Raw genomic sequence first — 23,143 nt, 5'->3', positions numbered from 1 at the left:
TCTTTGGGGAAGATAATAACCACATCTCGTGCTAATAATAATTCTATGTAATGTAAGATATTAGCGTATTTACTTAATATTTTGTTCAAAGAGTTTGAGTTTAAAAAAAGAAAAGATTATGGTGATAGTTACATGACTCTATGTTGGTTAAAATTCATGGAATATACACTTAAAAGGTTGATTTTATTGTATGTCAACCTAAAATATAAAATTTTCAAAAATTTAAAAGAAATGAAAAGAGATGAGAGAGAGGAGGGGAAGAAAAGAGAATTTTGGTTTTATCATTTGGAAAACATTAAACTTTGAGCCCTTCCCCTGACACTGCTCTGGACTCCTTTCCAAAAGGCAAACACTTGGTATATTTTAAGCAGAAAAATTAAAATCGATCACCCACACAGCCAGGCCAAGTATGAAGAGCAAAAAACTTGGAATTTGACAAGGAAAGGGATCCAAGACAGGAAATTGACTTGGTCAGACGTGTGGAAAATCAAGGCAACCCACAATGCCATTAATGAAGGTCCCCATAATATGGCCTTGCCTCTGCACCCCACCCGCAGCCCCCACTCTCTCCAGCTGAGCGGATTTATTTCAGAGGAGCAGTGCCAGCGCCTTCCAAGGGAAACACGGTTGGAGCACGTTTTACCATGCAATGCTACAAAGGAGGCACAGGTGGCATGCTGGACGCTCTTCCTCAGGATGGAGGGAGGGAGCCAACTGCAGCCAGTGTCCTTGATCCTGGTCTAAGGAAACTAAACCCCACTGAACAGAAATCTTAGCTCCAAAGCCAAAAAAGGGAAAACACAGTTAAGAGGTCTTTATTCTTCAAAACAGCAGAAGCTGTGTGTCTTTTCCTGTCTCCTGTTACTAAAACATGTTAGAGGCAAAGTTTACTAAGAAGATGGTCATTAGAAATGACCTAAAGATAATGCGACTAAAGAATATTAAAAAGGATATGAAATTGGATTGCCATCTTTGGCCAGAAGCCAGTGTTAGATCAAAATTGCACAAGGATTAGCCAAAGAGGATATAGACTAAAGCATAACCATAAACTGCCCAAAGCCAAGCATGTCTGTTAGCTCAACAGTCTGTGCACAGTTAGAATTGATTCTTGCAGAAAGTTTTATAGTTTTACATGAAAAGGAGGAAAAATATGTATAGCCAGTCTTCTAAGAAGAAAATAAAAAAATTGTTACATATTTGAATCCTATCTCCACCACTGATGAGCCCTGTGACATTTGGTTATTTATTTGTGCCTTAATTTCTCCATCTATAAAATGGAGAATATCAGTACCTATTTCATATAGTTGTTTTAAGTGATTAAATACAGGTAAGACATCTGGAACAGTGAGTGGTACATACTAAGTGGTATGTAAATATTAATTAATATAGTTGTCATATAATAAGCATTTCAGATTAGAGTTGGTTTTGGTATGCCGCTACCAAGTATATTCTGAAATAGCCCTGAAACCTGACCAACGTCCGTACACCATGCAAAGGCTTGTTATAAAATTCCTCAAGTTTTCCTACTGAGCCATTTGCTAAGACTTCCATTGATTCTTTCTGGATTTCTAGCCATATCTCCTTGAATCCAACTCCAGTATTCCTAATTCCCAAGGCCTATTTTATCAGAATAACAGTGAAGTGCAATAAACCCTGAGTTTGCATTCAGGTGACTTAATGTAGTTATTTCTCTACTGAGTCACCTGTCAAAATCAGTGCCCCTTCCTGGACCCGTGATTCCTCCCATCACAGAAAGGGATTGGACTGGATGATGTCTATGCTTCCTTTTAGTTGTGATATTTTGTTGTTCTTTTATAACATTTTAAGTAATTTTTTTTTATTTTTTACTTTTTTCATACATTGTATCCAGGCGCTATGCTTTTTTGTTTGTTTGTTTTTGAGACAGAGTCTTGCTCTGTTGCCCAGGCTGGAGTGCAGTGGTGTGATCTTGGCTCACTGCAGCCTCCACCTCCCTGGCTCAAGTGATTCTCCTGACTTAGCCTCCTGAGTAGCTGGGGTTACAGACTTGTGCCATCACATCAGGCTAATTTTTGTATTTTTAGTAGAGATGGGGGTTTTGCCATGTTGGCCAGGCTGGCCTTGAACTCCTGACCTCAGATGATCTGCCTGCCTTGACCTCCCAAAATGCTGGGATTACAGGCATGAGCCACCATGCCCAGCTAGGTGATTTATTACATTTTTCATTTGAATGTCTGTTGCAGAGATACAGTGCAAGAGGACTTTATTTATGAGCTAATATGCTTTTCCAGCTGCCTTTTGGACATCTATATCTGGATACTCCCTGCAGGCTCCTTCATCTCTCTATGTGAAGTCAAATTATCACCTTTCTATCATCCCATGAGCCCTACCTGTTTCCCTCTTGAGATTCCCAAGAATAACCCCACTGTACTTTTGGTCCCTAGCTTAAAGTGTCAGCTGCCTCAGATGACCCCAGCGCATTGCCTTTCCACATCTCTCTCCTGTCTCCTCTCTGCCATCTTTGAGCAGCCACTTAGGTTCAGGCTCTTCCCAGTTCTCCTTTGACCTTGCTTCTTAAATCTTAATGTGCACCAGAATCACCTGTGGATTCCATTCAAATGTAGATTCTGATTCTGTAGGTCTGGGACAGCCAGAGGTTCCACATTTCTAATATGCTCCCAGATAATGTAAAACTGCTGGTTCCCTATCACACTTTGAAGAGCAAGGCACATAGACTTCTAATGAGAGCCCCAGAATCCAGAAGGTTTCCTTTTTAATCTGATTTTTGGATTTGTATTCTAAACTATGCTTCTGTTCTTTCCTGCTAAAATATGGCTTGCATAATTCAGTAGTAAATAAAATCTCTTCACAGTATAATTCCAACCTGTGTTTTGCCTTAACTTCCAGAATCCCTAGCCTACATTTATCTAACTAGTTACTTTGAGGATGCATTTTTCGCTTTCTGCCTTCATGCCTTGTTGGGCTCAATTCTTTGCTTGAAGTGCCATCTTCCCCCTTTTATTTGTGTTACTGAAAATTTAAAACTCCTGAAGACCTGACACAAATACCACTTAGTCCACAAAACATGTCTATTTCCCTGAAATTCATCCTTTCCTTTAAATACTCATGGTCCTTTGCTGACTTTCTGATGATTCACATTCTGCTTTAAATTTTATATTTATACATCTGCCCCCTCTCCCATCAGAACAAGGGCTGCTTAAGGGGTTGCTTCAAAGCAGGAAGAACTGTTTAGAACAATTGAACAGAAGCACTTCTTCGCTAATCATTCAAATTCATATAGGCTGAAAATATGAAACAAATAAAAAACAGTTTAGACAGCTTCACACAGCATGAAACTATTAGCCATTATTGAGGGTAACTCCAACTTTTGGGGGTAACCTCCTACTTTTTTATTCATTTAGCCTATATTTACTGAGTGCCACCTCTGTGTAAGACCCCATGATGAGGGCAGTGGCAGGACCCAAATAATAAGGCTGGCATCCTGGAGGTCCCTGCCATCTGGTTAGGGAGATAGTGAGGGGGCCACTGAGGGTGTCCACTGCAGTCTCCTGGGCTCCTGCTTGAGGCAGGGTCCTGGACCAGAGGAGCCATGAGCCTTGTCTGCAACATAATTGTTATGTTCTGAAAGCTTATGGCTCTGGGGATAACACACTTATTAGACAAACACAGTGAGGATTTATCTAGAAATATGCTTTCACTGTAATTCCCTGCATTTGATAGCCTCCCTTTCCAGCATTTATAGCCACCACCTGTGCTTTCATTATTCACTCTAATGTCTCTGTTTGAGGCTGATGTGCTTAATTTTCTAGTGTCTCAAAGGAAAACAGGAAGTTTCTTTCATGAACTTAAGCTTCCCATTTACTCATGAGTTACTCTCTTAAGAATTAAGGATCTTGGACACATTCGTTGCCTATGTGAGGAGGAAGATCCTCAGCCACTAGGATCAGAAAGTGTTGACATGGCATCCTTAATGCTTGTTGATGAGGTTAGATAAAGATTAGTTTATCTGCCTCTCCTAAGAAATTTCTCCTGAGAAATTACATTGTTAGAAAGTCTAAATATGTGATTCCCAAACATTCCTCTTTATAATCTGAGAATTAGGGAATCTTACAACTTGAAGGTAGTTGAGAGATTGCCTGGTTCATTCTCTCATGTTTTGCTCGGTGAGGAAACAGAGACCCATGATCATTTGCTTAGTGGAAGAGCAAGGCCTCAAACATAAGTCTTTAGAGTCTAAGGCTAAGAGGCTAAGTGGGAGAAAGAAAACTACATATCTCTATCTATATAATTTGTATCTCTCTACTTCTTTCCATATCTATCTGTCTCTCCTCTGCAATGTGTCAGGTACTGTGTTTTTGGTACTTTAGAAGTCTTGCCACATTAAATTTTCACATTACCCAAATTCCCAGAGGCAGGTGTTGTCCCAGTTTTATAGATGAGAAATCTGAGTCTGAAAGGTGAAGTAACTTGCCCGAGAGTAGGTAGCAAGTGTATAGATTATACAACATGCCCATGCACCCTTCCTCAAGGAAAGACTTCACCTGGTGGCCAACAGCAAAGGGTCTTGCTATTTGCTGGTATAAAAGGGAGAAAAGGAAACAGTCTTTATCCTTAGGTGAATGGATGAGGATATCTTTATTCTACCTTTTGTGTTACTGACTTTTTTTCTATTCCCACCTCTGAGTCTTATTTCTCAGTCATTGTGTACTCCACACCAAGAAGCTTCCCAGCCCTCAAGCCTCTTGGCTCACAACCTCTCTCTAGTATGGTATTCATTCCTGGGGCTCCCATTGTCCTCCTGCTTCAAACAGTTGTTATTCTATACTTTGAGACCTAATCTATCTCCCCAGCTTCAGTCACTCATCAACAATTGCATGCTGTGCCCATCCCAATGGTGCACAGACTCAAGGGTCAAAACATGAGACTCATCTCTCTCTCCTCTCTCTCTCTGTCCCTCTTTCCCTCCCTTTCTCTCTCCCTCCATCATTTTGGAAGTCTCATTTTCTTCCTGATGCCTTTAATATCTTTCTTTCTTCAATTCCCTATACCTACTTTCAATATTCTTCTAAAGACGACTCAAATCCTACACTCCCCATGAAGTATTCTCTCACCTCATTTACTTATTAAAGAAGCATTTAATAAGCACCTGTTGTATGATAGAGAGCAAGGCAGATACAGTCTGTGCCTTCATGGGACTTATAGTCTGGCGGAAGCTATAAATAACTGAGCAGTTGTAATGACTGCTCTGAAGAGAAAGCAACGGACAGTGACAATATACTTTTAAATCTTCCACACTGCCTTCCATTCAGAAGGATTTTAATAACGATCAAGTTGGATTTTTTTTTCCCTCAAATCTGAGGGAAGATCCAGTGGTGGCATCTGTTAGCATGCATTTGCATCTGGTTCCTGTGAGCACTATTGTCAATATTCTGCGGTCTTTGCTGCCTGGGACACTTCAGAGGTGACTGATAATCAAGTGATCAGTTCCAGGTGAGAAAATTTCATGGAGCTGTGATGCATGGATATTAAGTATAGTCTGAATCAAGCATCAAGCAGCTGCTTCTTTGGGGGCCAACTGGGTGGTACTGGCAGGAATTCCAATTCCCTGGAGCTTGAAAGAAATACACATGACACTCTTTAATGTGAATCCAGCTAAAAGCTGGCTGGGGAACAAATGACAGCCAGATAGCTTGCCCTGCCATAGTTGTGAATCTTCCCTTTGAAGATTGCATTATTAGAGTTCTTTCCTCCCAAAACACTGTATTATAAACCTAATGCGTGGCTCAGTGGTTTAGGGATATATAAGAAAGCATAATAGGAAACATTCTAGATCAGCTCCTATTTCTGTTCTCAGTATTAAGATAATTTTGGTATCTGTATGTGCCTAAGCTTCACATTAAGAGATGGAAAGAGATTGTTTTTTGTATTTCTTGACAGCAGCAATAGATGAGAGTTACTCATGTGCTCTGCTGTATGCTGCTCACACACATCAAATTACCCTCCTAACACATATACTTGCATGTCTTGCACATGTACAGGCACACGCTGCAGCCATAGTCCTCTAAGGCAATCAAGGCACATCAACGGTCCTGCCTACGTGTGCTTTTAAGTTCCATTAAGGACTCTTCGAGAGTGACTATTTCATAATGGCTCACACTTGATAAAACCAGTTCAAGAGCAATTTATATGCCCAAGACTAACATATGAAAAAACAACAATGCAGAACAAAAAATTGTGTGAGCAACAAACCAAAATTATTTTTAAAAGTTTCTAATAGCAGGAAAAATTAAACAATTTTATAAAAAGGGTAAATTTAACAATTTATGAAATAATTTAATTTTAAGGTATTAATTAGGAAAACACATAAACAATTTTTGTTAAGATTTGGCATGTTTCATATCAGAAATTTTTTGCTCCATTAACTTAACATTTACTTTTTTATATGAACTGGGAAATATATTTGTTGCTTAGATATTCTCTACTTCTCTCTATCACTTAAAGTGCTAAAATTAGCATTCTAAATATATCCTGATGCTCCAAGAAACTATATTAAAAAACATAGTTGTATAGTTCCAAAAATCTCTACTTTGCTCTTTTGATTTGATTTGATTAAAATCAAAAATTTAAATTTGATTTCTCTTGACCTCACCTCCCTAAATCACAGTGATAGTTCAAGTTACACGTTATAGATGGCAAAATGATTTGCCTATCTATAGTTGTTTAAATAACATGATATAAAATGACTTCTAGCCACTTCTTTTTTCTCTCTATTGCGGTTCACCAAAAGCTAATTTAGGATCCACTAAAAGAAAAGGAATATTGCTTTTAAACATGGTTTTTTCTTTGCCGATTTTATTTAAGACTGGTAAGCCATCTTGTTCTGTCTCAGAAAAACAGGAGCCTCACCTATAAGGCTGGAAATAGTCCTCTAGACAGATTTGAAGCCTGCAGTTTTCAGGGGTTTCCTGTCTACAACCCAATGTAGAGAAGCAGAATGAAAAAAGTCTTTCCACTGACCTACACAAACTCATGGAACAGGGGCTGCAGAGATAAACCTCTATCAGATTAATCAAATGCAGATCTATGGCCCTAATTTTGAAGCCTATGATCATCCAGTTATGAAACATTACATTTAACTGTTATTCAGTTTCTAGAATTATTTAGAGAACAAGTAAAGATTAAGGGACTCTAGAAACGCCATTCAATTTTCCAACTTCACAAACCTGGCTTAATATCAGGATTTAAGAGAAAGGTAATGGTGAGGAAGCATGAGACAGGAGAGCTGAAATCTCAGTGAAGTTCCTCTTGGGTACTCCCAAAGAGTCTGTCATCAGTGACCCAAGAATTCAAGCTATGTTAGAAAAGTCTCATATGGGATTTGGAGTGAAGCTCCAGAGAAGGAGGGAAAGTCACCTATATCTTCTCATTTACTCTGGCCTGGGTGCAGGGATGGTAGTGGGAAGAGTCTTCCAGTACTGTGATACCCTTCACTAGCTTCTCAGAGAGGCCCAAATAAACTGTCCACTTGGGTAGGAAGGGAGTGGTAAAGTCCAGGTGCTGAAAGTCCTCAGTCAAGAGAATATCACTGTTAATGACTAACAGGCATTGCCCAACTCTAGGTACCAGTCCTCAATAATGGGTATGATGCTCACTCTCATGTTATCTTTTCAGCAGCACTGTGAGGAGGGGGCTTGCTTCAGTTGTCAGCTGAGGAAGCCTTTGAGCAGTTTAACACCTTGCCTGTGGTCGCAGAGTAACAGGGTGACTTTGGAAATCTCCCCTGGCCTGTTTCTCAAGCCTGCATTAACAGCCTCCATGCTATATCACAGGGCTCTGTCATTTGCCTTTCCTTATGCCCTAGCATGGTTCAGAACTCATACTATTGATCTGCCAGTCCATAGCACAAACCAACCTGCTGGTTCAAGTCTTCATTTTCATAATTTTTTTCCTCTTCCACCTCCATTTCTTCCCAAATACCTTATTAGAAATTCAGACTTTTGTAAGCCAGGGAAAATGAGAAAAGAGATTGAGTTGGAGGAAAGGAAATGACAGGGAAGATCTGAAAAAGAATCCATCTTGGTATTGAGAGGAAAGAGAAAAACACAAGCTCATCATGACAGCAAAGCTTTGGCTAACATGCAAAAACACTGTGAAAAAGAGGCAGATGTTTTTGAATACCTTAGTCATAAATCATATTGGGACATGATTCTTTTTTTTTGTTTAGGCTAAATGCAAATAAGCATGTGATTAGTTTCATTGTAACACTGTTGGCTTCAACACTATTTATCAGAGGATAGAAAAATAATTTTAGTTGCTTAATTATTAGCTTATGATTTGCTATTGAGTTTCTTTTTCAATAGATTTATGAATTATGTTCAGAAGGCACCCCACTTCCTGTAACCTTGCCCTCTTGGATCCCACTAGAGATTTTTGTGTTTTAGGTTCTCCAGTCTCTCCTTGGATACCAATGCTTTTCACAACATCCTACCTTCATTTTCTCCTTTCTGTGCAGACACACATGCAGCAGTGCACATTCATCTGCCTGGAAGAATGTGGAGATTCCAAGGTTATTCTAACAATGGATCAAGTTCAGGCTCCACATTAATTTATACGTAGAATGAAAACATCTTTCTCTTTTGATAAACTTTTCCCACCCTTGTTAACGTACTGTGCTCTTTAATTACAAAGGGACAGAAGATGAAGATGTATCATGTTTTTGAGCCAGTGGTAGAAGGGTGTTTTACTTGCATTCACAATTTCCCCACTTGCTTAAATTATTCTGATTCATAGAGTAAATACAAAAGAAAAAAAAAGCCAAGGAGTTAAATTTAAAGAAAATAAAGCTAGTGACTTCAAATAGTAAAATTGAATTGCTTGCTTTTAAATTTGTCACATAACAGCCCCCATTCCCCCAGTGCAGAAACCATGACAAAAGATGTCGCCAGATTCTACACATTTTGGCTGCCTTTCATTTCAAGCAATTGCGAAGTTGTAAATGGGGGAAAGGGAAGTTCAGTTCGACCTGATACATTTAATAGGGTCCATGATAGTAACATCATTCTGTTGTCTAAGCCTTGAATAAATGATACTCTATGTCCATGAATGAATGCACTTTTTTTTTTTTTTTTTTGAGACAGAGTCTCGCTCTGTCACCCAGGCTGGAGTGTAGTGGCACCATCTCAGCTCACTGCAACCTCCACCTCCCGGGTTCAAGCAATTCTCCTGCTTCAGCCTCCCAAGAAGCTGGGACTACAGGCGCCCGCTACCATGCCTGGCTAATTTTTTGCATTTTTAGTAGAGACGGGATTTCACCATGTTAGCCAGGATGGTTTCGATCTCCTGACCTCATGATCTGCCCACCTCAGTCTCCCAAAGTGTTGGAATTACAGGCGTGAGCCACCGTGCCTGGCCTCACATTTGTTTTAATGGGGGTTGTCTTTGTTTTCTTGATGATGATTGATTCACTAATAACCGGAAGTAACTCAGCTAGGTCCTGAGAGAAATGTCTTTAATGCCCATTTTAGCCCTAATATGGGAAGTAACTTCTAAGAAGTAATGCTTTTTCTGCGCTCTCTCTCTATCTCTCTCTCTCTGTGTATATATATATATATATATATATATATATTTGGTTTTTTACTTACTTTATTTATTAGACCTAGATAATGAGAATTAGATTATAAGACACAAAGTTGTTAATATCAATGGAATGTGCATCTGCTATATTGATTTTTTCATTAATGATTTGTTGAATTGTATTCTTATAATCATATATCTATATTTTATTATAAAACATTTACACACATCTAAGGTTAACATTTGCAAGAAACTGGAAAAAACGTTAAGATGCCATTTCATACACTATGGTCTGCAATAATGATTTTAGTTCAAATTTGTCCCCATATCTTTTGCCAACAAAAACTGATTTATAAAGCATGTTCCCCAATCCAGAACCAGATAATACGGGAGATAGTTACTATGCCTGGTTAGAGTTTAAGAACAATTTCCTGAGGCACCACTAGTAAAAGTGAAAGAACATACATTGGAATGAGTGCTAGTCAGCTGTATACTAAAAGAGAGAAATTGTTACACAGAGCCTGTTTTCCAATAGCAGTTTAAATAAGAACTACATTGTCCCTGACAATCCCATAGAACCTTTCATAGTGTGATTTTACTATACAGACACACTAACTCTTTTTGAGCTCTTTAGGCACATAGAAAAACCAAATTAATCATTGCACAATTGTATATCATTTATTTACCAACATAAGTGCTTTATCATTGAAAAGTAGGCGTTATTAAGATGTAAAGCAGAATTTGACTTTCTTGTGGAAACTACGTTATATTTTATTTCAAATAAAAAAGAACCATTAGCTATGTTAATACCATGTCTTATTTTATTATCTTGTTAATGTGTTCTTATTTTAAAAGAATACTGAAAACTGCAAGATCATTGTTTAATGTTTTCACTGAAAGAAACCCATTAAATTTTAGGGCTGGGCGCAATGGCTCACGCCTGTAATCCCAGCACTTTGGGAGGCCAAGTCGGGCGGATCACCTGAGGTCAGGAGTTCAAGACCAGCCTCGCCAATATGGTAAAACCCCATCTCTACTAAATACAAAAATTAGCCCAGCATGGTGGCAGGTGCCTGTAGTCCCAGATACATGGGAGGCTGAGGCAGGAGAATCGCTTGAACCCGGGAGGCGGAGGTTGCAGTGAGAGGAGATGGTGCCACTGCACTCCAGTCTGGGAGACAGAGCAAGACTCTATCTCAAAAAAAAAAAAAAAAAAGAAAGAAAGAAAGAAAAGAAACCCATTAAACTTTAAAGAATAATTAATTTTGAAGATTTAATATATAATTCAAACTAAGAAAAGACACCAATATATTTGTTTTAAAATTTAGCTTAAGATAAATCAGTGATAGGTATGTTTAATCTTGCTTTAGGAAACTGTTAATTGGTGTTCATATTTTTTAGGGCCTCTAAATTTATACCTGCCTTGAAAATAATAACGTTTTCCTCCTATAAATTTTGACAAAATGAAATGAAGGACTGAGCAAAACTTTGACAAATAAAAACAAAGAACAACTGACTAATTTAGGCTGTTTGATTTTTTTTTTAAGTATCTCATCCATTTAGCTTTGACTTATTTCCTTTGTATAAATTATCAGTTTCACTTATTTGATTTGTCAATGCACAGCTGGAGAAAAGTGGAAATTTTAAAAATATAAATCTAGATTAAAATTAAAAACCCACCTAGATATTTGGTATAGAGAAGATACTGTCATAGTATAGTGGGTTTTGAAAACAAAAGCTTTTCTCTTTTTCTAGCTTAAAGAAATCAAATGACAGGCAGTTATTTCTTATTTAAATCTTTATTAAAAGAAAAAAGATTTAAAACAAGTAACAAATTTCATTAAATATTAAACATTTTAATTGTCAAAGATATTTAGACAATACGTTTCTAACATTTCTGCACAGCAGAAGCACACTGATTATAGAGCTCAGACTGTCATGTGCTCATGTGAGTTTATTTTTGGCATAAAATTATCTAAAGTCACATTTAAACAAATGCGATAATATTTTATAAACTGATAGTAACTTACTGATGATTGATTCTCAAAGATTTCACAAATTATCATTATATGATTGACATTCTCTTAGGGTGAATACTTTTCTGGACTCTTTCTGTAACACTGAGTAACCAACTGAATTAATTTCCTTAAAAGTTAGTAGTACTGGTAAAATTATTTAAAACTGAATTGGAAATTATGTTCCCCTTTATAGTAGTACAATACAATTAACATATTGTAAGTAAACTGATTTTTTCATACCAAAAGTTAGAAAATGAAGTGGCATATATAGAACAGGCTTTGATGAAAATAAATGATCATTTAAAAGGGAGCTATTCAGTACATGACATCTGTGAGCACCCTTTCGAGGAGTAAAGTTTCCCTTTGTAATTCCTAGAAGTTTCTCTTTCTGATTTTTGTAAAACACTGAAAAATGCAGTATTATACCTATAGAAAACATTTCATTTTAAAACTTCTCTTTTAGTAAAAAAAAAAACAAAGAAATCCAACAAGTGTTCTTTCGGGGTTTGTTTCTTCTTGCGTGTAGTACACATTCATGAATGTCCACTAGGCGCAAGGGGAATTGCTTAGCTGCACAATGTATTCCATAATAGTGAGGATATCAAACAGAACAAAATGACAAATGTTTTCCAATCAGTGAGCTAAGAGTGAAACAAATGCAATAAGACTTGTTTTAATCACGAAACGTTGCAGGTTTTAATTTTTTAAAAAACAATGTTTGTAAACTTGCCCATAAAAGCTGGGTAATATTAAATAGCCAGTAAGGCACTTTGTCAGAGGGCGAAGTAGTAAAGGCTGGATGATTGGCAATTTGTTTAAGAGGAAACATTCTATACTTAAAGAGAGCACACTCTGAACTGGGGCAGTCCTTTCACTGATTTACTGTCCAACAAGAGTGGGAAAAACTTTAAAATTTTTAATTTCACTTTGCTGACCAATTTTCCCTGCAGAAGAAGTCTTTTAGTTGTAATTTTAAAAATATATTAGGAGCTATCAATTTAAGTAATGTATCATTTTTCAATCTAAGATTTAAAAGAATATTAACATATTCAGTAGTATTTTCAAAACATCCAAGCCACTCTTTAAAAATGAATTACAAAACAAATGATCTTAGTATAAAAATGTTTTATGTTATTAACAATTCCCTTGCGACTTCTGATGGCTTCACATATTACAGTATAAGCTTTGGTATAAAACATGCAAATTCAAGCCAACAAGGTCGTGAATACAGTGTTGCTAAACACAAAGCACTTATGAAACAAATGTTGCACAGACACAGCAGATGGAGAAGAGGTAACACACAGCTGTAGGACGACCAGTTTGCTCTTCTACTGCTTCCTAGTTTGTGGATTTTCCTCCTGGAAAATCTTCAGCAAAGGTTGACTCACGTAATAAGGTCTTGCAGCAGAACCATCATTTCTTTCTAAATCTTCCACTAGGAGGAAGAATGGTACACAGTAAATATCAAAGCAGAACTGTAAGAGAAGTAACACCGCCATCTGCTGTATACTCGCTTTACAGCAGTTCAAAATCCTTTTTTTGTTGTTTTTTGTTTTTTTGTTTTTTAAACAGCATAGTTTGGCATCAACATTATTGTAAACATAGTTACGAGAAAACAATCAGCCCTTGTGATTATGTCAGCAAGATATTATTTCATTCTGTGTAACAGGTCAGATTCTGCCAATATTGCGTGTCTCTCAGTTGCATGATTGAGAAAATAACTTTCACCTTCTTTTTTTCAATTTACTTTCTAAATTACTATATTTGTTTAAAATTGATTTTGTTTTGCCATCAATAATTTAGATAGTATAGCCTTGAAAAATAAAAATTGTGAAATTTTAGATTTCAAACACATCAACTGCAAATTTTGAGGAACATTGCCCTGGTTTTTCACAGTTTTTAGTTTAATTGCTTTGTAAGAAAATGGCTTCTAAATATCTTCTCAAAAACAATGCTCATTTTTATTCTACATATTTCAATTACACAAATAAGTAGTAAATGGAGAATATTTTTCTGACTAGACGTTAGCTCATAATAGAAATTGGCAACTAGTTTATGTGTTGATTTTTTTTTTCAAGTGATTTTTCAACTTTTTTTTTTTAAACAGGGTTTTGCTCTGTCACCCAGGCTGGAGTGCAGTGGTATGATCATGGCTCACTGCAGCCTTGATCTCTTGGGCTCAAGTGACCCTCACATTTCAGCCTCCCAAGTAGCTGAGACTACAGGTGTGCACCACCACACTTGGCTAATTTTTATATTTTTTATAAAGATGGAGTTTCACCATGTTGCCTAGACTGGTCTGGAACTCCTAGGCTCAAGTGATCTGTCCATCTTGGACTCCCAAAGTGCTGGGATTACAGGCGTGAGACACCACACCTGGCCAATTTTTCAACTTTTATGTATATCAGAATCAACTAGAGAATTTTATAATAATTCACATCGTGGCTCACATCAAATCACAGTATATCAGAATCTCTTGGGCAGAGCACAAACATCTATAGTTTTATAACACATTCTCAGGTAGAGGTCACTATTCTACTAGTCATTTGTTGTGGCCCTTGTCTTGTTGAATAATAAAAGAATAATAATCTAGAAAGATAAGTTGTCATTATCTGCGTTATGCTTCAAGGAGAATAAGAAAGCAGAAGGCTCTTTGCCAAAATGTGAAGCCAACCAACACTTTTGAATACAATAATCTCAAGAATGTAAGCCAAGAACAAGCTGGTAGTCATTATATATTAAAAATCTTCCCTATTCATTGGCTTATTGCTATTAATTAATCTGCCACAGAGTCATTTTAAATCTAGGTGTCTACACTTGAAGATAATTAATACGTATTTAGATCAATCTACAACACAACAATACATTTCTGACTCTTTTCTTGGATATATGAGTGATATTCAGATCAACATGTTCGTTTCTGTCAATACATAAATAATCCTTATACACAAGTTTCAGGTAAAAGCCAAGAAAATACAAATTGATTCAATGCTCCTTTTGGGGTGAATTTTTACATGGTTAACCACATCATACACATTTGCACACAGGGGATGGCTAGGCAAGATGTGTATCTAATTCATGCTTTGTTCTGCCATTCAAAACTTACACGACTATCAGAAACCTCAGGCAGCCAGGGGTGGCATGTGGCAACAACTTTCCTCCTAAGCTCTGCAGGGAGAGAGTTCCTAACCCGTAGTATGCCCCTCATAAAGGTATTAGATGATGGAGGGCCAACAGTATATTTCCTTAGGGTAGAATCTGAAGTGTCTTACTTTTCTCTTTCCTCACTGAAAGGTGAGACAAAACCAAAGCTTTTGTAGAACTAAAGCCACACAATCTCTTTAATCTAGAAATACAGGTATGCTCATGAAAAGATATGATCACTCTTCTGAAACAAATTCATATTGATTTTCTATATAGTGGGAATAAGAAATTTGGGTTAAAGACAAAAGGCATGAGTTATGTAACAATTTCAGTTTTGTTCAGAATATTTTCACCATGGACAGAGGTTCATGTTGTTGGAAATGACACTCCAGAACTCAGATTTGACTTCAATATAAACATGATTTCACTAAAACAGAATGGGCTCTGAAGGTTCCACAGTATTTTTTACCCACTAATGCTCTCCGTAGAACCTATATAACATTAACATCTATGTTTGTTATGGACATGACTCACTGAAATATACTTCCTAGGGAACCATTAATACAAGTTTAATCACAGTTTAAAGAGTTGTCCACCAGCTTGAACAGTATAAATATAACCATAGCACCATATTTACAAATTTAGTACCATATGCTGGTTAACTATAAATCAATACTTTATGGCTAATTAATTACACACTTACAGTGTTTTCAAAAATTGCCTGAATATCCTTTACAAATATACACTTATAAAAAGAAAGGCTATTAAAGTGCTGCAATGGAAACAGCACGCTGAGTTATAAAAGTTATTAAAACACTCTTGGCTACAGATTTTAAAAAACGTTTGACATTAACATTTTGATCTTTAGCTGGGACCACCGTCTATAAAGTAGACAGCAGCTAACGTCATCAAATACCTGACACCTCAGGTGGTACCAGGTGCTGACTTCTTAGAATTAAGCACAGAAATTTCACATTACTCAAAAGCAACATTTCCAAATTACAATCAACCTAATTTACACAACTTCTACTTAAAAGTGAGTGACACTGTTTGGAGCTTTTCTACTCTTTCTGCTTCTGGGGAACTAGTTGCTTCTTGATCAGAATTCCGTGCAGGTTAGGGGTTATGAAGTAGGGTTTTTCTGTAGATCCATCATTTCTTTCCAGATCTTCACCTGTATATGCAGCAGCCAAAGCAGGCAAAAGCAGAAGCAGCAGAACAATTATACACATTTTTATAAATTGGAGGGTCGAACAGGGAAAAATCAGAAAAATCAGTGTTAGAAAGTCAAATATAAGACAAATTAGTGCAGTTTACTTGCTGATTCTGGGCAAGGTAAGAAACCTCAACTTCTGCCAGCAAACACTGAAACTTCCTAAATCCCTCCCACTCCCAGAGAGATGTATTTTGATACTTTAAAGTCTAAGAAGATATTCTATGTCCCTTCAAAAGTGTCATCTTTAAATTCTGTAACTGTTCATTTCAGAAAGATATAAATTGCTAAATCCTCCGGGATGGAGCTGAATAGGAAGTATATTAATTCTGTGATAAATGTAGAATAATAATGGAATTTCAGACTTTCAAGTCACTTCTAGTGGTAGTCCATACTCTAATGTTATAGACGAAGACCCTGAGGCCCAGGGATATAAAACAACTCGCTGAAGTCAAAAGCTCTGAGGTAAATAGGATGAGATAGGGACCTAGCCTCTTGACACCTAGTTTTGCTCTTGTTCTATTTAACTATAAGGCACCCTGTCCTAAATTCTTGCAGTCTTCCTCAGATTATATTTGAAAGCTAATATCAATGTATTCTGACTCTTGTAATACGTTAATTTACCTTTCAGCTTTGCTTAGGCTAATATTAAATTGATGGCATATTCACTGACCACCCACCTGCTGGCTAGTTGGGGGGAAGCACCAGAATTATGCTGAGAAACAAGGACACATTTGCATGAAATTAAGCCTCCCGCAGATATATACAATTCATAGCAGATAGTAGCTGTACTCTTGCGAATGGTTGGGTCATTGGTTTAGTAGATTTCTACTAGCCCTCACAGTGACCTTCCTCCCATACAAAATGAAAAGCAAAAGAGGGAACATGATAGACGCTGAACATTTTGTTTTTTTGTCCTTAATCCTATTTCTATACAATAGTCCCCTCTTACCCACAGTTTTGCTTTCTACAATTTCACTTTCTGTGGTTTTAGTTACCCAAGGTCCAGAAATATGAAATGCAAAATTCCAGAAATAAACAACCCATTAATTTTAAATTGTGTACTATTATGAGTAGCATAATGAGACCTCAAACCATCAAGCTCTAGCCCACCCTGGCAGGGAATCCTCCCTTTATCCAGCATCACCTCGCTGTCTAGGATGCCCTTCCCTTAGTCACTTAGTAGCTTTCTCAGTTATCTGTTGCAAGATCACAGTGCTTGTGTTCAGGTAATCCTTATTTTAGTTAATAATGGCCCCAAATTGCAAGATTAGTGTTGCTGGCAATTTGGATAAGCTGTAAAATGCTTCCTTTAAGTGAAAAGGTGAAAGTTCTCGAGTTAATAAGAAATAAACTTATACTGAGGTTGCTAAGATCTACGTAAGAACAAATCTTCTTCGGTTTTTTGTTTGTTTGTTTGAGGCAAAGTCTCGCTCTGTCACCTAGGCTGGAGTGCAGTGGCGTGATCTCGGCTCACTGCAGCCTCCGCCTCTCAGGTTCAAGTGGTTCTGTTGTCTCAGCCTCCAGAGTAGCTGGGATTATAGGTACCTGCCACCGTGCCTGGCTAATTTTTGTATTATTTGTAGCGACAGGGTTTCACTATGTTGGTCAGGCTGGTCTTGAACTCCTGACCTCAAGTCATCTGCATGCCTTGGCCTCCCAAAGTGTTGGGATTACAGGCATGAACCACCATGCCCGGCAAAACAAATTATTTATATGTGAAATTGTGAAGAAGAAAAAATAATTTTAAGCTAGTTTTGTTGTTGTATCTCAAACTGCAAAACTTATGGCCACAGTGTATGATAAGTGCTTAGTTAGGATGGAAAAGGCATTACATTTGTGGATGGAAGACATAAACAGAAACATGTTCCAATTGACAGCAATTGGGTTTGGTACTATTAGAGAATTCTGGCATGTCCAGGGGTCTAGGAATGTAACCCCCATGGATAAGGAGAGATTACTGCTATATATAACATATCTATCTTGTTATTACTCTTAAGGTACTGCTAAGAAGTCTGGCCTGGATCACATTAATAAGCATCTACGACTATTATTTTTTTCCCACTCTGAGATGATGAATCTCAGTACCTTGTAATAATAAAAAGATTCCATGTTTCTAAAAATGACGTGTCTACAAATGGTTTGCATTGTAAAAATCACCAGTTTTCTGGCAGCCAAGACAATAGGAATAAATAAATAAATAAATAAATCTACACATTCAGAATTTGGCTCAGGGCATAATTTAAGAAGAATATTTTACAAAGTGTGATGTTGTCCATAGTAACAGCTAGGGGAGGAAGAGAAACACAATTTAAGTTTCCTTGTTCTTTGTTATCACAGACAAGAGTCTCTGAAAGGAAATGATTCACGTCAACATGCAATACACTGAATCAAGCTGATGTACCTGGCTTTCAAGGAGTTGGCAATTGATTAATAAAGATGGTGGAAAACATTTCTTACTGTCAAAATTCAAAATCAACTGCCAAACTTAAAATCCACATATTAGCCAAAACTTCCAAAGAGTGGAAGCTAGTAGGTTCTAGACATTTCCTGAGACAAATTTTGATAAGTATTTTCAGCTACAAGAATGGGGAAGGTCACATAGTGGTTTCCAGGTATTGCTCCCATGATTAATGTTGGAGATGAGAGGAGAGATCTTTGAGCATTCTAGAGCCCTGTCTCCACTGTGTTTTAGTGCTTGACCTTACTCGTGCTCCTTCTTCCATCCCATACCTGAACTGTTTGTTCATGTGATATTTTTTTTTTTTTTTTCTTTGCAAAGAAAAAAAAAAAAAAAAAACTATAAAACATTGTTCATGTGATATTTTGTAGATAGATGGCTTTTCTTAGACCCCTGAAGCACTAGGAAAACATTAAACATTTCATTTCCATTTACAACCAGAGGAAGAGCTAACTAGTACATAAAGTTCTCCTGAATTCTTTGTCCGGTTATTGAGAATTGATTTTAACAGGCTCAGAAACAAACAAACAAACAAAAAACAAGGCCAAACTTTTTTCTAGGAGGTTTTCTTTGAATATATCTCCCTATAGTTATCTTCCCTCAATCCCAGTGTTAAGTTGGTGCTGTGGGTTATTCTAAAATGCAAACTGTAAATTTTATACAAGTGAATTGCTCAGTAATGACCTGTCAGAGAGTAAATGTTCTCTGTTTCTCTTAAGGGCAATGTGCTACAGAAATAATCTCTCTGGATGTGTAGTTGTGCAGCTAACAAGTTCTGCTCTTTTACTTACTGACTCTACTTTCTGTTGGTTTGCCAAAGAAATGGCATGGAAGGTGAGGGCCAGATTAAGCTTCTGCTAGGTACTAGGTTCTCCAGGACTTTCAGGTGAGGTACTACTACTAAAAAAATCATTTTGTTTTCTCAGAGCCAGGATCTTGCTCTGTTACTCAGGCTGGAATACAGTGGCACTATCGTAGCTCACTGCAGCCTTGAACTCCTGGGCCCAAGTGATCCTCCCACCTCAGCCTCCTGGGTAGCTAGGACTACAGGTGTGTGCTACCGTGCCTGGCTAATTTATGTATTTATTTATTTTGTAGAGATAGGCTCTCACTATGTTGCCCAGGCTGGTCTCAAGCTGGGCTTCAAGCAGTTCTCCCCATCTTGGCCTCTGAAAGCACTAAGATTACAGGTATGAGCCACAGTGCCTAGCCAAAAAAAGAAAACCCTATTTTGTGTATGGGAGTTGCATATGCAACTATAGGAGCATCATGTATAAGTCAGTGATGAAAGCTCTAAAGAAGTATTTTAACTCTATGTATCAAAATTAATCCAACTGTTTCCTAGAGGCACTCCTCTCTGAATCCTATCCATTTGTCATTGTGATGCACAGTGCGAATTGGCCCTATACGTCCTTGAAACCACCTTGTCATCTTGGCTTTATCAGAATTTATAAATCCTCTCCTCAAAGAATTCCACATATCTAGTTTCCAGAGTCCAGTTATGTCTTCAGTTCTGTTAACAAAGCATGGCAGAAGCCAATCATTATTATTCACTTAAAAAATTAAGAAATGAACAAAATAATTTCATACTAACAGTATGCCATGAAGCCTGTGGTTCATTTCAGTAGTTGACTCTTCTGTGCTTTGCAAACTCCATTCTCTTAGCTGTTAAGATTTCTTTTTAAAGTTTGTATTTTTCTCTAAGCCTTGTTGAGGTATAATTTTTTTCTCCAACTTTATTGAGATATAATTAATAAATAACAATTGTAAATATTTAAGGTGTATAATGTTTTGATATATGCATATATTGTAAAATGATTGCCACAGTCAAACTAATGAACATGTCCATAACCTCCCATAGTTATCTTTGTGTGTGTGTGGTGAGAATACTTACGAGCTTAGCAAATTTCAAGTTAACAATAAGTATTATTAACTATAGCCACCATGCTGTACATGTGAGTGCCATAATCTTATTCATCCTGCATAACTGAAAGTTTGTACCCTTTGACCAACATCTCTCTATTTTACCGACCCCTCAATCTCTGGTCATCACCCCTCTACCCTGTTTCTATGAGTTTGACATTTTTAGATTCCACATGTAAGTGAGATCACGAAGTATTTGTCTTTCTGCATCTGACTTATTTCTCAGGTATTACGGTTTAAAGAACATCTACTAAGCAATATCTGTTTCCAGATAAACACGTTTTGTGGTTGCAGCCAGGTAACAGCAGATCCCCAAGCCAGCTAAGGACATGGGCCTTCACCATCTCACCTTTCAGTTATCCACCGAAGGGGGAAAACACACATACTGAATACTCACAGAAGCAGATGAAAATTGTTTCAACACACATTGCATAGACGCTGAAGAACCCATGTGCAATCAGGTAAGACCCAAAAATGACCGTCTGTAAATGGATGAAGAAGAGAACCAACATGTCATTTACTTTGACCAGAAGAAGAATAATGCAGCTATAAATGAAAGCCATGATGAGAAAGTTTTGAAGTACTCTGTATGGGAAAAGAGTTCAATATAGAGACCAAAAAGTTCAATGATAATGCTTCTGCATACTTTGTACTGAGACTTAAACAAGTTTTATTAAATTAACTGCCTTTTTTTTTCTTTTTTGGGTGGTACTATTTTCTTTCTTCCTTCCTTTCCTTTCCCTTTTCTTTTGTTTTCTTTTCTTTTTTTCTTTTCTCTCCCTCCCTCCCTCCCTCCCTTCCTTCCTTTCTCTCTCTCTCTCTCTCTTTCTTCCTTTCTTTCGTCTTTCTTTCTTTTTCTTAATAAAACAGAAGTTTATTTCTCCCTAGGGTAACAGTTTATAAGAGGTGTTCCAGATAACAGAAGGACCCTTCTCAACACAGTGATCCAGGGATTCTGGCCACATGCCCAGCTCTTTAGAAGAAAGAGAGAACAAATTTTTGTATCAAGCAAAGAGATTTTGCCAATGATATTTTGCGTCTCTTCAATCAGTTGATGCCAGTGTTTTTATTTCTGAAATATTCTTTTGAATTCTTTTTAAACTTTTATTTTTTTAACTTTTATTTTTGGTTAAGGGGTATGTGTACAGGTTTGTCATATAAGTAAATTGTGTGTCATAGGGGTTTTGTGTACAGATTATTTCATCACCCAGGTAACAAGCATAGTATCCAATAGGTAGTTTTTCGATCTTCTCCCTCCTTCTACCCTCCACCCTCAAGTAGGCCCCAGTGTCTGTTGTTTCCCCCTTTGTGTCTATGTGTACTCAATATTTACCTACAACTTGTAAGTGAGAACATGCAGTATTTGGTTTTCTCTTCCTGTTTCAGTTTGCTTAGGATAACAGCCTCCAGCTCCATCCATGTTGCTGCAAAGGACATGATCTCATTCTTTCTTACGACTGTATAGTATTCCATGGTGTATATGTACCATATTTTCTTTATCCAGTCTATAATTGATGACCTGCCCATTTTCTTCCTGCCACCCCCAGTACCTAGCAAAAATACCTCAGTTTTAGTATCTTGTACCCAAGGCAATAACGCGTTAGGCATTAAGAGCACATACTGCCTGGGTTTGAATCACAGCTCAGGCACTCAACAAGTGAATTAACCTTTCTGTGTCTCCTATATAAAATTTGCAGTGGGGGAGGGGTGAATGTGAGTAATAACAGTATTTTTGACTTGTGGGTTAAATGAGTTAATATATTATGATAGATACTGCAGGGCTTCACACAGATCTACACTGCCTCATGCATCCTCAATTGTTGGAAATCTAGGTTGCTAATGACTCAGTTGCTTCCCTCACTAACAATTGCCCTTCCTGCAGGGAATTGCCTCACCCAAAGTTATACCCTCATGCAGGGGTCAGTTCATGACCAAAAACTGCCTGATGCAGCATACAAAGGTCCAGCCCCTTTTCCAGAATGTCCTGCAATTCTGAGGCCTCAGCTGTAACTTCGGCATGGGTCAGCTTCTCCTGCTACCTATCCTGCCCTCCTCACTTTCTTACCAATGTATCTCAGGAGACAGTTTCCTGACATACCTTCTGCATGCAATCCTCTGGCTCAGGTTATTTCCAAGGAACCCAGTCTCTAAAGTAGAATGTGGGTTGGTATAAAATAAGACCAATAATTTTAGCTATCATTATTATTTCCACTATTCCTTTTTAAAATTGTGCTCTCTCTGATAAATCACAGAATCAACAATACCCAGCTGCTACGGAGTAAATTGTGTACCCCCTAAATTCAATTGCCAAAGCCCTAAGCCCCAATGTGATTTGAAGGTGGGACCTTTGGGAGGTGATTAGGTCAGAAGGATCGGATTAGTGTCCTTATAAGAAGATAAATGAAAGAGATAATCTCTCTCTCTCCCCACCATGTGAGGATACAGGAGGGTGTCTCTCTGCTCACCAGGAAGAGGGCCCTCACCAGAAATCATGTTGGCTGGCACCTTGATCCTGGACTTCCCAGCCTTTAGAACTGTGAGGAATAAATTTCTGTTGTTTAAGTCATCCAGTCTATAGTATTTTTATTATAGCAGCCTGTACTGAATCAGACACCAGCTCTTACCAGCAAAGGTACCCAGTAGTAATTTAAAGATGCTGGTCCTTGTGCAATCACTGGCAGTCTTTGTGTGAAGAATAGGAAGGCCAGAACACCTACATTGAAAAGGTAGAACATGTATATTATACATTTGCAAAGGAATATAGTTTTTTGTAGTAAAGCAGTTCTTCCAAGCATCTTTTAAACTTTTTTT

General features: G+C 37.5%; 1 protein-coding gene and 1 long non-coding RNA gene across 8 annotated transcripts in view; one reads left to right on the top strand and one right to left on the bottom strand.

The window, feature by feature from the left end:
• The window catches only part of LOC134759445 (uncharacterized), a 53,390-nt gene that overhangs the window by 19,295 nt on the left and 10,952 nt on the right, over window positions 1-23,143 (top strand). The window lies entirely within an intron of this gene.
• SLC44A5 (solute carrier family 44 member 5) overlaps window positions 11,354-23,143 on the bottom strand; it is a 443,676-nt gene continuing 431,886 nt past the window's right edge. For 3 of the 7 annotated variants that reach the window (XM_024251656.3, XM_054532994.2, XM_002810695.4), the window contains 3 exons: window positions 22,957-23,045; window positions 20,730-20,814; window positions 13,623-15,909 (listed from right to left, as the gene is read on the bottom strand). In XM_024251656.3, the coding sequence (XP_024107424.2) occupies window positions 15,797-15,909; window positions 20,730-20,814; window positions 22,957-23,045 (287 nt within the window). In that variant the 3' untranslated portion in view covers window positions 13,623-15,796. Of the gene's footprint in view, window positions 13,027-13,622; window positions 15,910-20,729; window positions 20,815-21,130; window positions 22,867-22,956; window positions 23,046-23,143 lie in introns of those variants that run through there. The other 4 variants (XM_054532996.2, XM_054532997.2, XM_002810696.4 and 1 more) reach the window with 3 other exon arrangements.

The sequence above is a fragment of the Pongo abelii genome, chromosome 1 (genome assembly GCF_028885655.2).
Source record: "Pongo abelii isolate AG06213 chromosome 1, NHGRI_mPonAbe1-v2.0_pri, whole genome shotgun sequence".
NCBI lineage: Eukaryota > Metazoa > Chordata > Mammalia > Primates > Hominidae > Pongo > Pongo abelii.
The sequence above is the reverse complement of the archived record's forward strand: the minus strand, read 5'-3'. Positions and strand labels throughout refer to the sequence as shown.